Source organism: Trichechus manatus, unplaced genomic scaffold, assembly GCF_000243295.1.
Source record: "Trichechus manatus latirostris isolate Lorelei unplaced genomic scaffold, TriManLat1.0 scaffold00056, whole genome shotgun sequence".
In the NCBI taxonomy this organism is placed as follows: Eukaryota; Metazoa; Chordata; class Mammalia; order Sirenia; family Trichechidae; genus Trichechus; species Trichechus manatus.
Window position 1 is genome coordinate 10,745,556 of NW_004443992.1, and position 18,917 is coordinate 10,764,472.

Sequence of the window (18,917 nt, forward strand, 5' to 3'; positions counted from 1 at the left end):
TACAAAGACTCAGCAAACACAAAATCAACAACAATGAAAATACATAAAGAAAAACAACTCAGCACAGAAAATTAAGTGAAACAAAGAAAGTGTGAACAACACACAAAAAAAAAACATCAAAATGACAGCACTAAACTCATACCTATCAAAAATTATGCTGAATGTGAATAGACTAAATGCACCCAAATTCTGAGGTGACGTTACATGCAATAGCTGGCTGATATGTTTTGGGATATCTAATGAAAGCTACACTTAAAAAGGACCTATACTTACAAATTATTAAGTACAGTGATTAAGGCAAATTCCCTAAAAATATGCCGAGCTTAATTGATCCAGATACAGAAAATTTAATTTATGGTCTGGCTTTTTAGAAGAAATTCCAAATCCTCTGAGATCATCACAATCTCATTTGCTTGACTCAACTAGAAGTCTGAATTCAAATTATTTGCCTTATAATTTTTTTTCACAATTACCAACAAAAAGATCTATTGATATTCCCCAATATGTACTCTTGACTAAAAATATCCATAAAAGATGGGTCATGATTGAGCTGTCTGAAGGATAACTATTCAATTCCTTTAACACTGCTGCTGTCTTTCCTCATGACTACTTTTTATTGTGGAGTTCTTGTTTTTTCCTACCTACTGATTTTATAAAATGTCTGCATATTGGGAAGTACTGGCCCATATATTATTTTAGAATAAGCAAGGATACCAAATAAATCAAGGTAACATATATTAGAATGTAGAGCCATTTATAATCAAAGTTACCGGGATTTTTTTTTTTAAATAATTCAAAAAAAGAAAAAGTGTAAGTTGGATAAAAGGCTGATGTAGAGAAACTTAAATATGGTAAGCACTTTTCTTCAATGGATGAGACACTCCCCAGCTGCTTATCTGGCTTCCAAACATCTCTAGATTACAGACAGGAGCAACCTGGAGGCTTCCTGGAGCTACTTCTGCTTCCACTGAGAGATCACCCATCTGGCTCTGTGGGCTGGTAATCTTGTTGAGGCCTGACACCCAGAATCCAGCAGGCTTTCTACCTCGGCAGTAGTGAATGCTCCCATTGGGTTCCCTGTCTTTTAACTCTATTAAATTAGCAGCAATAAAGTAAAGTAGACATTGAAAAATTCTGACCTCTGTAAGAAGTTGTTCAGTCCTACCTGTGGGTTTTTGAAAAGTGCATATTTTTCTATACGTTCCATAAATATAAGTTTGTTTTGGCTATCTCTTGTCCAATTGAGAAGATTTTCAACCAAGTTTTCATGGTCTTCAAAGATTCTCTCTGTCCCAAAATAAAGTATCAATATTTTGTTAGTGTTCATCAAAACTGCCTTATTTTATTTCAGATTTTAGGAGGCAGAAATTAAACCGAAGGAAAGATTATGGTAAGCATCAAAGACACAAAACCCTGCGAAGTGATTCACATCAGAACCCTTGGCCCTTAAAGATAATCTGGTCTTTCCTCATTTTTCAAAATAAGGAAACATGTCCTCGTGATGCAAGGGACTTAACCAAGGTCACACAACTGATAAATGGAAAGATTAGGGCTAGAATCTAGATCTTCTGACTCACAGTACATCATTCTTCAGCCTTTAGCCTTTTCCCAACGCAACCTTTAAGGAAAAAAACCCTTGAGCTGTATTTCATACATTTTGATATCAAGTATTTTCATTAGTATTCAGTTCTTGGCATTTAAAAAATTTCCAAGATGACTTTTTCTTTGCCCCACCAGTTTTGTTTAATTTCAAACACAGATGTGTTTTCTAATTTCCAAATTAGAAATCAAAGAATATGTCCTCTATTATTAAACACATGTTCAAAGAACATGTTCTAGACATTGATTTTTTGAAATGTTGGGAGTTGCTTTATAAGTCTCACACTTGAATCAATTTTTGCAAAGATTTCTGCTTGGAAAGAATGTATGTTTTATCATTAGATACACAGTGTCCTAAAATATCGATTAGATCAAGCTTTTAAATTATTTTTTAAATCTCCTATATCCTTTTTTGTCTGCTTGATATACGGGTTACTGAAATGTATCATCCTACTATGATAGTTGATTGTGAATTTCTCCTGGCAGTTCTGTCAATTTTTACTTTACATATTTTAATGCTATTACTAGATAAAATTAGAATGATTATGTCTTCCTGGTAAACTGGATTTTCTAATCATTATAACATAGACCTCTAGTAACGTAGTTTGCTTAAAGGCCATTTTATCTGATATTAAATAGCTACACCACCTTTCTTTTGGTTAGTGTCTTTTTCGATTCCTTTTACCTTCAGCCTTCCTGTGTCATTAGGTTTTAGGTGTCCTTGTAAATGGCTAACAGCTGCATTTTTAAATTTATCCTTTCTAATAATCTTTGTGTTTTAATTGAATAATATACATTTATCATAATTTACTTCTACCATTTTATTTTGGGTTCTTATCTGTCCCTTGTTTTAACTATTTTTTTCCCTCCTTTAATGTCTTCTTTTTTGGATTAAGTTTATTTTCCCTTTAATTTTGTACTAGTTTGGGAGTTATACACTCTGTTACTATGCATTTAAGTTTTCTTGGGTAGCCAATAAAAGAATAAAGTCCAAAGTCAATCAATTCCTTTTACCTGCCTCCCAAATAACACAAGGACTTTAGCTTTAATCTTGATCATCCCTGACTCTAGAATTATGTATGCTATTGTGGTCCAATATTTTAGTCCTTTTCAAAACCCTCAACAAATCAGACATTACTGGTCTAATCATTAGCTCCCCTGTTCCTCTCCTCCCTCTCCTTTGTCACACCTTTAATCTGGCATTTTGTCCCTTCTTCCTAAAGTACGCCTTGTAGACATTGTTTTAGTCCAGGTCTCATGGTCCTACATTTGGTTTTTATTAGTCTGAAAATGTCTATTTTGTCCTTGTTCTTGAAAAAACAGCGTTTTCAGATACAGAATTCTAGGCTTACAACTGATAGTTAAATTTTCCTTCAATACCCTGAAAATATTATTTCACTGTCTTCTAGCTTTTATTATGGTTGACGAGAAGTCAGTTATCAGTTTAATTAGCCCTCCTTTGTAGGTACATGTCTTCTTTATAGCTCCCTTGGTTATACTTCATTACAATATGTCTAGGAATGGATGCTTCCTGTTTGGGATCTGTGCTTCTTGAATCTGAGGACTCTTGAATCTTCTGATCAGTTTCATAAAATACTCAAGCAATTACTTTTTTGAATTTTACCTCTCTCTATTTTCTGCTACTTTATGGCTCTGCTCCTCTTCTTCACTCTTATCTGGACTTCTTTCTTTCACCTTTATCCTGCTCAATTTTGATTCCATTCCCAGGAGAGAGAGGGAGGGGGGGAGGGAGGGGGAGAGAGAGAGAGAGAGAGAGAGAGTGTGTATGTGTGTGTGTTTAAGTATGGAGTTCCATCTTGAAAGGGAGTCAATTTTATGAGTCCAAAAGGGCCAAACCATTCCAGCCCTTTTAGGCCTTACAAATGTGAGCAAAAGCCTTCCTTTATTAGCCACTGTTTTCAAGTTGGCTCTGTATGTCTCAGGGAATACTTGCTGGCTATTTCAGGGTACTTTTCTTCTCAGGTCCATGAGACACCCTGCTGCCTGTTTTCTCCCATACAGATGCCAACCACACTGGGTTTTTAATCACAGTACTGTCCAAAAACGCTTCTAGCTTCCATTCTAAGATACAAATCTTTCACAAGACTACTTACTCTACAGAGCAGTGTGAGACACTGATGAAGAACTGACTCTACAGTCACATAGTCTGAATTTGAATCCTGTTTTCACAACTCACTACAATTGAGAAAATTACAACCCAAGAGGTGTGAGTGGAAAACAAGAGCAACATAACTTACTTAACATAATTTACAACCCACTTTTATTCATTCAACAAGTACTGAATGACCACACATTATATAAGAAGCACTGTGCCATATATGGCGCTTACACTCTGTGTGTCTGATTTCATGCTTTCTGTTTGGGATCATTAATTAACAGTTACTTAAAACACTATGCTGCTGCTGTTGTGTGCCGTCAAGTAGATTCCGACTCATAGCGACCAGAACTGCTGCACAGGGTTTTCAAGGAGTGGCTGGTGGATTCTATCTGACAACCTTCTGGTTAGCAGCCTGAGCTCTTAACAACTTTGCCACCAGAGCTGCTAAAACACTGTAGCCAACAATATAAAAACAAAAATATTACATAAATGTGTCTTTATGCTACTGCCATGGAAATAGTCCAAAAATTAGCACCCAGACATTTTCTGTGCATCTGATGCTACATCTATAAACCCAAACCCTTAAATTCTCTAGAAAAGTTACAGATGAGTGTTATTAGAATACATTTTTATAAAATGTTAATAAACTTCTAATACGCTGTGGTGGTGTTTTTGTTGTATATGTGCACTCTGGGAGAAAAGGAGTAATAGTAAATTTTTTTTTTCTCTGAAACGTGTGGGGAGCTATTGAAAGACATAATATTAAGAGCAATGCAAAAACATTTTTAAAATAAAATAGCAAGTGGAAGTTGATGACTGATTTAATAAAGCTTAATAAAATAATTATTTCAAGATTTCTATAATCACAAAATTAATATTACAAAAGAGGAAACACTTTAAAAGAACTAAAATTCAATAATGGTATAAAAAAATAAAAGGAATTTTGAAAATTAGAAAACACCATAAACCACTGCCATCAAGTCGATTCTGACTCAGCAACCCCATAAGTTTCCAAGGCTATAAATCTCTATGGAAGCAAACTGCCACATCTTTCTCCCATGGAGCGGCTGGTGGGTTTGAACTGCCAACCTTGGGGTTAGCAGTCAAGCACTTTAACCACTGTGCCACCAGGGCTCCTCAGAAATCATCATACCAAACTATGAATTATAGGTAACTAAGACTTAGTACACCTAGCTAATAATATGTGCTTTAAATGTTTCCCTTGAAAGTCAAATGCTAGTATAAAGGCTTTTTGTACATATGCAAATAAATATTATGGTCTCTCATAAATGTGTTCATATGTGTAGTTCTTATTCAGAGGGAAAAAAGTATTTTGCTAACTTTAAAAATCTGTTTTAGCCATAAGAAAGTTTGAAGTGAACTGGAAATGGTCTGATAGTCAAAGAACTTCAAAATACTTGACAGAAAATAGGTAATGGAAAAAAGTCAATTATAAAAGGCAATGTTATACAAAACATATGAAGATGTCTCAAAATGCTTTAACAACATGAAAACTGTTGGAATTACAGAGGAATTTAAAAGCAATTAAAGCAAATGACATTATTACTAACCCATTTGTAACTCCGAGATGGTTTCTACTAGCGACCAGTCCAAACTATAACTACAGTGGGACTTGTCCATCAGGTTATCCAGCACTTGTCTCACTGTCTGCCTCTCATCCACCATCATTGTTTTAGAGCTGTCGTCAGACATGTGGACTCTAATCACGAGCTATAACAGGTGAAAGAGAAATATGAAGCAAAAAAACAGGCATTCTAGAAAACGATTTCTCCCAATATCAAATAATGTTCTGATTAATGTCCTTAGTTCACCATAAGTTAAAACACAAACAAGGACTTTATTCAGCAAGAAAGATAGGCTAAAGATTTAGATATCCAATCAAAACCAAAAACCAAACCCACTGCCGTCGAGTTGATTCTGACTTATACTGACCCTAAAGGACAGAGTAGAACTACCCCACAGGGTTTCCAAGAGCGCCGGGTGGATTCGAACTGCCAACATTTTGGTTAGCAGCTGTAGCTCTTAATCACTAAGCCACCAGGGTTTCCAGATATCCAATAGCCTATCTAAATAAATTTAAAGCATTATATATATACTTTTTAAAAATTTTTTTATTGTACTTTCGATGAAGGTTTACAGAACAAATAGTATCTCATTAAGCAGTCAGTACACATATTGTTTTATGACACTGGTTAACAACCCCACAACATGTCAACATTCTTCCTTCTCGACCTTGGAGGACCTTTTTTTTGGGTGAAAATATACATAACCAAAGTTACACCATTTCAAAAATTTCTACATGTACAATTCAGTGACATCAATTACATTCTTCCAGTTTTCTGCTATTCTCACTATCCTTTTCCAAATTATTCCATCATCATCATCTTCAAGTCACTGCCCCCTAGGCTTCCTATTAAATCTTTTGAGTTGCTGTTGTCAATTTGATCTCACATAGATAATTCTTTTTTTTTTTTTTTTTGATGAAGGTTTACATAACAAATATTTTCTCATTAAACAGTCAGTACACATACTGCCCTATGACAATGGTTAACAACCCCACACGTCAACACTGTCCCTTCTCAACCTTGGGTTCCCTATCACCAGCTTTCCTGTCCCCTCCTGCCTTCTAGTCCTTGTCCCTGGAATGCTGTGCCTCATTAATCCTGTTTTGTTTTATGGGGCTGTCCAATCCCTGGCTGAACGGTGAACCTCAGGAGTAACTTCACCACTGAGCTAAAAGGGTGTCCAGGGGACATACTCTCGGGGTTTCTCCAGTCTCCTTTAGGCCAGTAAATCTGGTCTTTTTTTTGTGAGTTAGAATTATGTTCTACATCCTTCTCCAGCTCTGTCCAGGACCCTCTGCTGTGATCCTGGTCAGAGCAGTCAGTGGTGGTAGCCAGGCACCATCTAGTAAAGCATTATATATTTTTAAATTATAGTAACAGGTAAGATTACAATGGTAAGAGGTTTTTTTTTTTTGCTCTTTTAGGAGAATTTAGAAATAACCAGAAAGTAAATTTTTTTTATAATTCAGTTTATCTACAAAAATACCACAAATGAAAACTACATTATTAGGAAGGAATAGCCCTTTGCCTCTCCACATTTTAGAGGTAAAATATATATGTAAACAAAACAACTCTTTAATAAAAACGGAGAAAAATCCAAACCAGAAAAAGCCCACAAATCACCTTTTTCACTTGTGCCTCTTTAATTTTCTCTAGGGCAACTCTGATCTTCTCAGCTTTCAGTTTTGCTGCCTGTTCTTCCTGTGAACACAAAGCATTTCAGATAAACTAAGGCTAAGGTGATGAGAATATCTGAGAAGTCTTTCAATCCTTAAGGATGCTCCCAGCATTGAATTTCACTAAGAATACAACTTCACACACATATATAGAGCATATTTAAAAAATAACGCTGTTCACAAATTGAGACCAGATATATTGTAAAGAGAAGAACATTTTTATAGATGCAGATGCAAAGACCTCTTATAATAAGACTAGATACCATATTCTAGGGAAAAAAAATCTGTGATATGAGAAATAATGAGTTTGATTCTGACAATCTAAAGCAGACGAATTTCAGGTTCAGGGGCAGGGGAGACATGAATGCCTAACAACCACTTGTGGATCCACCAATTTGTTATAATCCCCCAACTCTGAATTTATACCCCTCTCAAGGTATGTGCAATCTTTTGCATACTAATGTTTTGTTCTGTTACACTGAAAATGTATCACCATAAAAATATCTACAGTAAAAAACACTATTTATTTGCAATCATATAAATACCCTTAATAAAAAATGTAGGCATGTTTTCATTAGTATACCAATACAAATAGAGGAAGCAGCTTCTATAGCCTAAGTTTTACTCTGCTTTGGCAATTCATAATCTAATCAATGTTTCATGTTAATAAACTCAAATTCGTTCCTATTAATTAACTAAAAGGATTTTTAAAATGCTAAATATAATTTTCCAAATACTTAATTGCTAGAAAACTTAGATTATAAATAATAATGAAAATTATCAAGAACTAAAATATACTTAAAGCATTTGTCTACTGTCTTCCTAAAAAAATATACAGTACTCTTAACACCAGTACTTACTTGTAATCTCCAGCAATAGGCCATAATACACTGTAGCATTAATCTCCAATTGAAAAACAAAAACTCATGTGAAGTAAACCCTTTGCTTATAAAGTATTATTTTTTATTTTTAAGCTCTTGATTACTCTGGAAAATATCTAAGAAAAAAATATAAATTGCTATCCTATATATTTCTGTATTTAGTATAAGACTTAAAAAACAAAAGAAAAGCCTGATTATATCAGCCAAAATTTATCCACTTTGGGTTGTGATTAAAAAACACATACATGTGTTATTCTTCAGTAAAAAGCTAAAGCTTCCAGGGCAAAAAAAAAAAGAAACTTGATTCATTTAGCAGATTTATTCACTGTTCTATTCCAAATTCTGTTGGCTTTCTTGTTTATGAACTGCTTCTCTTTCCATTTCATACTCTAGGCTATCTCCCCTCATTCCAAGCTTAGTGTTTACTACTGTGTTGAACAGTGAAGAAAACAGTGGTTAGGGAAGGCAGTGGTCTTGTTTACAAGAAATGTGATCCCTTTCAATGAAAGGAGCCAGTGAATTAACATAATGACCAAGGTCTTGAAATACTATCTGTACACCCAATTAGGCAGAGAACAAAGCACTTTATTTTAACAATGGAGAAGGGTAAGACTTGATTCATATACTATTATAGATATATTCCTTTGACTAAAAGATTGATCATCCTTTTCCTAGTTACTCCTTTATGCAAATAAACAAATGACAATTACTAGCATTTTCTAGTGGTTTTTTATGAAATCAGTTACTTGACAATTTTTTTGGAGGAGAAAGAGGGAAGTGGAAGTTTTACAAGTCGTTTCTCAATGGGATAAACGATCTTATATTCCTCATGGCTCATCTGCCACATCTTTACATTGGCATGAACGGCAATTACAGAGAAGAAAAATTTACCAAAGCATATTTTCAAGTTTCATTTCACGTCCCTGAAAAGTAAATTTAAACCTCAAAGTCTAATGAGGAAAAACTGGTATGTAGGATCAATGCTTTCTGTATTTGGAATATAAACATGAGCTTCTAAAAGACCTATTTTTTATGATATAATTAATCTTCAGAAGTTTTTTAAAAAAGTTTTAGAGATGTCATCAAAGCCAAAAAAAAATTTAAGGAAAAAAATATGTAAGAACTTAAACACTGCATTCTTGATAATTGATTATAAATTAAAAAACAGTATTTTCATACTCCCATTTTGTTTTCTTATAATATTATTTGCCAAGTATAATAGAACACTACCTGTGCTATCTTTTGAAGCAACTGACATAAAAAGTCATTCAATTACAGGATTAACTTAAACTCACAGATCAGTTTCTGTTCCACAGGCTAAGAGAAAAAAAGCTAACACATTGGAAGAAAGGATTAAACAAACAAGAGACATGTGCAATCAATCAACATGCATTAAACCAATTAGATTTCCTGTCAATAAGAAACAATTTTTGTGGAAAGCAACTAGGTGGGGCTGTCTTAACAAATCCAAATTCAGCTATTCTTCCCTTTGATCAAAATGCTACTCTTTAATAACTATATAAATTGCTGTGTTAAAACTGTATCAAATTCAAATTAAGAGCTATTTGTTTCATCTCAACCTAGGCAAATTTTTTTAAAGAGTATTCTCTATTACAAGGGTAATCTTTGCTAGCAGCATTTTGAAGAAACAGAAGTGACTGAGATACCTCTAATAATCACAGTCTGAATTATCAGCACTGTAACAAAACTGGAAATGAAAATATTTACATCAAATTGCAGATTCATAGTATTTTATGCTGGGCACGGTGGTTAAGGGCTTGGCTGCTAACCAAAAGGCTGAATCCATCAGCCGCTCCTTGGAAACCCTATAGGGCAGTTCTACTCTGTTCTATAAGGTCGCTATGAGTCGGAATTGACTCTATGGCAACAGGTCTGGTTTTTCTTGGCTTGAGGGAAATACATTCTCTTCCTCAGAAAGTTATATTTTATCTACTACATTTAAGCCATAGCCATGTCTATTATCCATAACAACCTAGGAAAGGAAAAAAAAAAAAGTTTTAAGCTCATAGTGTGTGCAATACAGGACAGATCAATTAATCTTTGCTGATGTGTTTAGATAATATACTTAGAAGGTCTCCAACAGTTTCTTTATAAATGTAAATCTATGTTCAGTGTCTGCAGCCCAAATTTAGTACAAAGGACCAAGCTTTATTTAATCTCATATTCTCTCTCTCTGTTTAAAGCTTGACAACTCATGGTCTTAAATCTCCTGCCCCTTATTTTTTGATTATCCCTTTTTTCATGATGTTTGTCCCACAACCATCCGAAACAAAAGTAAAAGATCCTTCACACATTTAAAAACTTTCTCTCCTACCCCTTCTCTTAAAAAGAGAAAGAGACAACCCATTTTCTACCTGAAATACTCCTGTGTGGCTATCAATGACCATCAAATGCCAAGTCTCCTCGAATTTACATAAAGGACAAAAACTAGGTGAAGATCTTATGATTAAATGAAAGCCAATGCTGTGGTTACAAAGTGTTAGAACATTCTCTTTAGTGTAAAAATCAGAATACTTAGAGAGTTACAGTTGCTAAGAGATGGCTAGTAAATTCCTTCAACTCATTATTAAGGCTTTGTGGTTCTGAACACATCTGACTGAAATTAAGGAGCTAAACAATAGTTAGCAGTTTCTTCAGAATCTAGTTTATTTCACAGATTACAATAATACGAAGTTACGTTAATTAAAATGATTCGAATAGAACTTGGACTGATGTAAGTAGTTGAATGCCCATTAAATGCACTATTCTGTAAAACTGCTTAAAACCAAAAAATAACTAGTTCATTTTATTTCCCCTGAAGTAATAATGAAATTATAAACTCTCAGTGAAAAGAGAACTAACATTAACTGAACACCTAAAACTTTGCACACACTACTGGGCATGTTTCACAGAGTATCTCATTTAATCCTCCACAATAATTCAAGGACAATATTATTATTATATCCATTGTACAGATTAATTCAGGCTTAGAAAAATTCTTTCCAAGATTACACAGGTAGTTACCAAATAAACTAACTGCTCTTTCTACAACAGTGTCATGGTCCCTTTTGTCCTTAAGGGTTATTATAGCTTAAACTTTGGTACTAGCAAATAAAAATTACTTGTCAAAAACAAAAGGTTTTCAGTAATACAACAGCAGTTTTATAACTTCTCTGAAGCAAAGAAAATGGCAGTTAACATTACAGCAGTTCTCAAAACTCTGATGATCACTAAACGACCCTGATTTTGACAGATGTTTGAGACTATGTGCTGGGCTTGGTTTTGGGTTCAGAAATACAGAGCTCCTGCTCTCATACAGTTTATATTTAATGAGAGAGAGAAGAAAATTAATAAATAGATGTGTAATACAATGTCAGTTAGTGATAAGTCCTATAGGCAGAAAAATAAAGCAGGGTAAAGGAGTGAAGAGTGACGAAGACCACTTTATTGTATCAGACTGGGAGGTCAGGGAAGCCCTTTAGAATAGCACCCAGATATTAAAGGGCATCAGCAATGTGGCCTTTGCCCACTGCTTCCATTTATGGTGACATAGTCCTCTGCTGGAACTGCTGCCACTCCTAGAAGAGACTGGTTGACTCCCTAGGTTAGAACTGGATGTGGGATAGTTATTCCATTAACAGTGGTATAGTGACAACTGGATCAGTGATTAAAAAAAAAAAAATCTCTTTTGCTTTTTGGGCTAAAGCACAGTGCTACTGTGTTCATTTTATGAGTGCTACACCGTCCTAGTTTGGAAGAGTACAGGCTCTACTGTTTTCATCAGGCTTATCAGGAAAGGGGTCAATAACTACGGCACCATGCTCTTTGAGTAAAGGGAGCCATACAGCAACAAAGATGGCACATAAGAGGTGTGCAGTACTCATTTTAGCTTCAAAACAGCCAGGTGCTCTGGTACAGAGGGCACTGACATCAGTACAAGAACTAAAGTTCACCTGGGAGGCCCCTGCAGTTTAGGTTGCCGAGGAATATCTGCTACCTTCTCCTTGACTCCACCCCACCCCAATCTACTTTTTACGTTCTACGCTACTGAATCACATTCCTGACCAAATTTCTTGTTGCATTTAAGCAAAGTAGTATATACGAGGTAGCCAGAGCCAGATGTTGGCCACACACACCAATGCCACCACTTAGATAACGGGAGAAGAAGAGACAGCCAGGGAAGGAATGGCTCTGATATTGCTGTCATTATCATCTCTTGGGCAGAAGGAGATGAGAAGTTACTAACTACATTTATCCAAAACTTGCAAAGAACAACTCTCCCTGTGGTAAGAACTTTGTTTTGTTCACTGCCATATTTCCAGTGCTGTAAACACTGTCTGGCACGTAGTAGTTAGTAAATATTTGCTGAATGAAGTTATTCTCTTTAATAGTTTCTAACTGCATTTGGAGAAAAACAGAAGTTCCTTAGCATGGCTTGAATGACCTGGCTCCTGCCTACCTCTCCAAACCCAGACCAAGACACTGGGACCTTCACTCAACTATGGAGGCTCCAGCAACATGGTCTTTTTTCAGTTTCTCAAACATGCCAAGCTCTTTCCTCCTTTGGCTTGTCTACATGGAATGCTCCTCATCTACCTCCAGGCTGGCTTCTTTTCATCCTTCAGGCTTCAGCTTACATGTCACCTTAAGAGGGCCTTCTTTGATCTCACCGTCTAAATTAAATGTACCCCTTGTCTTTTCTCCAGTATTCTCTACTGCTCTACTTTGTTTCCTTCATAGCACCTAACATGATGTAGACTTTTTTTTTACATTTGCTTATTATTGTTTATTATCTATCTTCATAAGTAGGCTATGAGCTCAACAGGGTCAGGACTATGTCCATCTTATACAATACTGTATCCCAGCATCTAGCACAGTAAAAGGCTCAATAAATATTTGTTGGATAAATACAACAAAAAGTGTAAAATGTTAAAACTTAGTCTGAGAGGAGTTACAAAGTGGACTGGTGAAAGGACAGGCGACAGCAGACAACTGTAGTAGCTCAGTAAGAGCTAAGAGCCTGTATTAGAGTCGTGCAACGGGAATGAAATGAGTGAATGCAATAAATAAGGCAGATTACGGCAAGCTTCATTAGATGTTTGAGATAATAAGTTAAAGAAAGGCACCAAGGGCTTAAACCTGGGTACCTGGGAGAATGGCAGCATCCCGACAGAAACAGAAATGTCAAAGAATACGATGGATATACATTGTGGGGCTCTACGGAGAGTGTGGGTTAAGTAAGCAAGAGACCCATGGGATCTGAGGTGCTGGTGAGGTGCTGACAGTCTTCAGGAAATGCTTAATAGCTATCTGGAAATGTGGTGCTCTCAGGGAAACAGATCTGATCTACAGCAGAGATCCTAGCTACGAGTGTGAACTCCAGGAAGAGAGAGAGCAACTAGAGACAAAGACAGCTGAGGAAAAGCAAGAATAACTTTGTTCTAGTTACGAGGGACATGGCTACAACCTGCTTAGACATCCATACTTCCCTGATCTTTAAGATTCTACCCCTATTCCTAGATCTACCTTAAAGAGAGAAACTCAGGCAAGAAAAAGGGTCTGATTGCTGACTTTTGTCAAAGGGTCTTCTCTTTGAACTGCTTCTCAGGGGAGATTTTAAAAATAACCTTTATCTTCTTTCACAAGTTTCCAAGGTTAGGAAGAAATGGATTAAACAAACAAAGCAAAACACCTCAAATACAATAATAACAACTTAGACATTACCCGCAATTACTATCATATTCTTCAGAAACTATCCATAAACAAGTTTGACATTCTTAAATTTAACACTATTTAAATAAAATAATGAAGACATGACTTGAAAAGAAAAAAATCTATTCAGCTTTTCTATCCTATAATTCCTTCGTTAATGATGACAATGGCTCAAAGATTTTAAACTGACATAAAATACCAGCCAAAAGAAAATCCAGCTGGACTCATTCAAACCATTCAGAGGGTAGAGAACCAAGAAGTCAAAATTGTAGCATTTTCTTCCAATTTGATTAAACTAATGTAAACCAAGATTCTGTTTACGTAAGTAAATGTTTTAATTAAACAAGGTGATGATAATACAAACAAGGATTAGAAAGCAAAGTTTGCTAAAGAAACTCACAGTATGGACAATTATTAGTAGTTAAAGTTAAAATTAAAGCAATGTTTTTTAAGACCTTAAAGTGCAATACAAATGAAATTGGAAAAAAAAGCAACATACTTGGGAAGACTGTCAGGCATTTACAAAAGTTTAAGACTAGCGAAAATTACTGAAAATATTTTTTTCTCTCAATATTTTTCTAATAGTATTATCAGTAAATAACTACCTTCACTAAGAGACAAAGTACCTCTATCAAGGACAAAGATGCTGCAATAAGAAAGCAATAATCTGAGAGCACAATCAAAAACAGAAATTATATTCTACCTACAAGGCAATAAATAGTTACATGCAGGTGGACAGTAGGAGTATCACCTTGGTCAGCAAATGAGAAGGTTTTCCTGCAATGTTTCGCAGAAGAAGGGAGGTTTCCCTGTCCAGATAGGAGTGCTTATGCAGGAAAAGAGAGAGAAAAACAAAAACAAAAAAGGCAACAGAAGTCAGTGGAGGTTTTATGTGTTTAAAATATAAAGTAGACAAAGCAAGAATGATTCTCTATAATTAATCTCAAATCTTTTTCCTACACTAGTGAAACATGTCCACAAAGAAAAAAAAATTTTAAAGGTGGTGAGGAGGGAGGCAAAGACACCATCTATGCCAGCAGGTGTGTCCTAGCAGACCCCTATTAGTCCTTCACTTCTGGGAACACGGATAATACACTGCAAGGGTTACCGGGCCAGTCTGCTTTTTAGGGCAGTGTTTGTGAGTGCTGTGTACACAGCACAAATAAATGTGTTGAAGAAGACCAAAAACTGAACATATTCCTTCTTGTTAAAGTCTGTATAAGACCTATATAGCTTTAAATACTATTTTTTGGGTAAGAATAGAATAAGACTGTATAATTTGTAAAACTGGTGCAAGTATTTTTGACCAATTCAATGATAGCTGCATCAAGAAGAAAAATTCTATAAATATTTTTCCTAAAGGACATCACCTATTTTCAGTAAAATTTTCTTAATTCACTCAATATGTATGAACTATGGCTTACTAATAGGACTGTACTGCAAGTGAAGGATTTCCATAGCAAATTAATATGGACAATATATTAAGTGTTGTTCCCTTAAATTGGCTAAACTGACTGGAAGCACTTAACATTTTCATAAAAAATGAACTGTGAATAATATAGTCCCTGACTACCCTTTTCCCCCTTTAAAAGAACCTCAATAACACCTTGTAAGGCAAGTTTGTGCAATTGTATTTGTCCTTATAGAGAACTGTAGCTGTTTTAATACATATGTAATTCAGGCTTGCCTGTCTCTGAATAATTCTGAATTATTATCTATTTTTTTAATGCTAGGCAGCTACTAATCACCATTAAAAACAAGGCATGACACAGCTGAGTGGAGTTATAGAAAACATTCTACAGTGTTATATTTTATAAACCTAACTGTATATCAAACAAATCCTTTGGAAAGAAACTTATTAAATATGAAATCAGCACCCACTTTCAGAAAATACATTGTCACAGATGATAAACACACTTCAAGATTAGAAACACTGTTACAGAAAATACCATTAACTTCATCTTTGCTCATACCTACACTATGCTGTGTTGGGTTTCCTACAAGTATTTCATTGTCTGTGTATCTTTAGCTTTGTTCTACTTCAGAATGAGCCTTACAAACACATCTGCCCCCTACGCCCCCACCCAAACAAATCAACAAAAACCTAAGATTAAAAAAAAAGGACATATCCACCAAGATTAGAACTAAAAAGGTCAAACAATAATAACAGAAAATTATCCTAAGTCCTCATTTACCTAGATGGTATAGTTGTCCTAAAGGTAAAGATTACTTGGCTCATCCAGAAAGACAATACGTAAGCAGAAATTTCTGAAAATTCAATTTAATTTGAGGTTAACAATCAGCTAAGAATTAGGGAGAAAATTGGAAAGAACAAAGAATGAAAAGGACAATTAAAAAGAGTAAAACTTTCACTGTTCTTATTCCCATTCATTTTTTGCTATTCACACCTAATGGGGAAAAAATACATTCTTACACAAATGTTATGTAAAACACAGAGAATAATTTCTTGAAACGCTACTGTTAAGCTTTTATCTTACTCATAAAGATTACCTCCTCAGAAAAAAGTCCCCCAGTAAGTAGAATAAAAAATAATAAATCTGCTTCAGGCCAGCAAAACAAACTATGATTTATTTGGCAAACATAATTATGGACAATATATTCAAGTTTAAGCTTAAAAAAAAAAACCTTGTAAGATTTAATCAGTCCTCAAACTGAAGTCACCTAGAGACTTCAAGTCACTAAAAAAACTTTTTAAAATCGGTAAGAGGCAATGATACTCAACTGTATTTGTTTAAAGACTCAGAAGTAGAAAGTTATCCATTTAAAAATATTAAAAGGTTTAAATAGCTTAAAGTAAAAAAGAAGGGTAATCATTATGGATGGTGACCCAAAAACATGCTAAATCTAAAAAATGAGACCACAAACAATAGTTAAACATGACCATAATTTACAATCATGTGCGCTTAGAACAGTCATGTAGCTATTCACTGCCTATTCACTAGCAGGGCAGGTGCCCAGGTCTCCTCCCTCCCTCTGTCTAAACTACAGGTATCTGTAGCAGAAAGAAAGAATGTCTACAAACCAGAAGCAGGAAACTCCTTCCTTCAAATAAATGCCTTACTTTATCTATCTTCCCCCACTGATGCCAGTCATACATTGCTCCTAGAATTCCTGGCTCCTCCAAAAGAAGGGGGACTGGTGGTGGGAAACTGGTACTGGAGAAAGATTCAAGACAGATATGAAGAGAGGTATACAGCTGGATGATTGAGAAGCGTAAAAGACAAAAAGAGCGTTGGGGCATATCGTCCAATCAGTCGTGGTATGTGTTACTGGTAACAAAAATGCACATAGCTTTATATAAATAGGGTTTTCTTATATTTTCTTCCATTCATTACTATGAACACAATGGCTTATTTTTAATCTATTTCATTCCCTTCTTCTTTTTTTCTCTTCCTTTCATTTATTCAACTGCATATATAGGTTCCACCTTTGATCCTAGAACCATGCTAGGCACAGGAGATACAAAGGTGACCCAGCTATGCATTCTTTGCCCTCACAGAGTTTAGAGTCCAGTAGGGAGATACTGACAAGCAAAAACAGGAAATTACAGTACAGTGTGTTAGGTGGTATGGGAAATAGGAGGTGAGCACCCAACCCAAGATTAGGAGTTCAGTAAAGTATCTCTGAAAAAGCCTAAAAGAGGATGAATAAGAGGCAGCTGAGGGAGGGAGTAGAGACAGGGAGCAAATAAGAGATATTTGAGACCAGAAGTCCTCATAGGGGGAGGTAATGCCCTTAAACAAGCATTTAAGAAAATGTTGGGGACATTTTGGGTTGTTACAATGAAGGGTGGGGTGTGTGTGTAACTGGTGATGCTAGATGCCTGCACATTATAACAACTAAAAAAGGTCCCACATTCCATGTGATTTTTCAATGACCCTATATGGAAAATCATATAGGTGGGAAGTCATGTTTATAACTTTCTGAGCTTAAAACTTAACTAACTTTATTTTATATATAAACACCAAGTATTTTTGTATAATTTTAACATTCAATGAATTTTCCAGGAATGTTACTACCATGTAACATAAATCAAGGGAATTCTGCACTTTCTTTTGTTCAGAACTTTACCAAGAGTTGTTCATAATGCTGGAAAATCATTGCACCTTGCTTGAGGTAAGAATTTTCTCTGTCACATGCAAGAAAATGACAGGAGAAATTTGGAATTCCTTTTAACAGAATTAAGAACCAAATACTATTAAATTAATAAAAACAGACATTTCAGAGTTTCATTAAAGATTCACTTAAAGACTTTAAAAACATTTCATATTATTGTTGTCTTACTTAAAGTATCTTCACCACAATGAGAAATCTATATTGTAAAAAATCAAATTTCAAAATTATTTTATCACTACCAAGTCCCATGTTATAATGCAGGGAATGATTTTGTCACTATAATTATAAATAAGACTCATCTCATTTGCAAGAATTTTGTACTTCCCCATTTTCTCTACTTTGACAGTCTAATTTGCCTTAGCACATTATTCCTACTTCAGTTAAGGCTATATCCCTTTTTTCTCTTGCCACATACAGGTGCATCTTGTCTGTTATTATTATAACACGTTTAATTCTGGGGTCCACCCATATTTCTGCTCTTCTCTTTTCTCTTAAATCAAAAGATTTACATTGTAAGTGGGTACAGGGTTTGACTATTTCATTATGTCTTTTAATACAGTGGTGGCCAAGCATAGATTTATTATAAATTATTTTTCTTTTATTTCTCCTTCATATTAAGAGTCAGGGTATTAAATTCATTTAAAAATCATATATGTAGGTAGGTTGTATTATTATCTATAAATTTCATTTAGGATAGTAAAGATCTGCTATAAAAAGGGGGTGTTAGATCTGAAAGGATTGAGAACCATTGTTTGGGCAGAAGAAACAAGTAGATGACAGGACAAGTATTACAGTAAGTGTGGCTGATGCTTAAGAGTGTTGGGGGAGTGGTTAGTGATGAGAGTAGGGAAGTGGTTTTCATGCTGTAAGATATAACCCACTAGTGGGTTGTGAAATGAATTCACTGGTTTACTATCAACATTTGAAAAGGATAGGAAAAATGAAAGAAGGAGGAAAACAGGAAGGAAAGCAAGATGGAAAGAAGGTCAGAGGGAGAAAATCTGATTCGGTTGGTCTGGGATGGGGAGGGTCAGGGATTTTTTTTTTTTTTTAAATATTCTTCATAGATGACTCTGAAGCAACACTGTCCAATGGAAATATAATACAAGCTACAAATGTCATTTAAAATTTCCTAGTAGGAACATAAAAAAAAAAAAACTAAAAAAGTTTTTAAATGGTGAAATAAACACCTTTTATTTAAATGAAA

At 35.0% G+C, this 18,917-nt stretch overlaps 1 protein-coding gene across 1 annotated transcript in view; it reads right to left on the reverse strand.

The window, feature by feature from the left end:
- The window catches only part of RAPH1 (Ras association (RalGDS/AF-6) and pleckstrin homology domains 1), a 53,260-nt gene that overhangs the window by 15,847 nt on the left and 18,496 nt on the right, over nucleotides 1-18,917 (reverse strand). Inside the window, 3 exon segments of the mRNA XM_023733011.1 lie at nucleotides 1,166-1,287; nucleotides 5,290-5,449; nucleotides 6,928-7,005. Coding sequence (XP_023588779.1) covers nucleotides 1,166-1,287; nucleotides 5,290-5,449; nucleotides 6,928-7,005 — 360 coding nt within the window.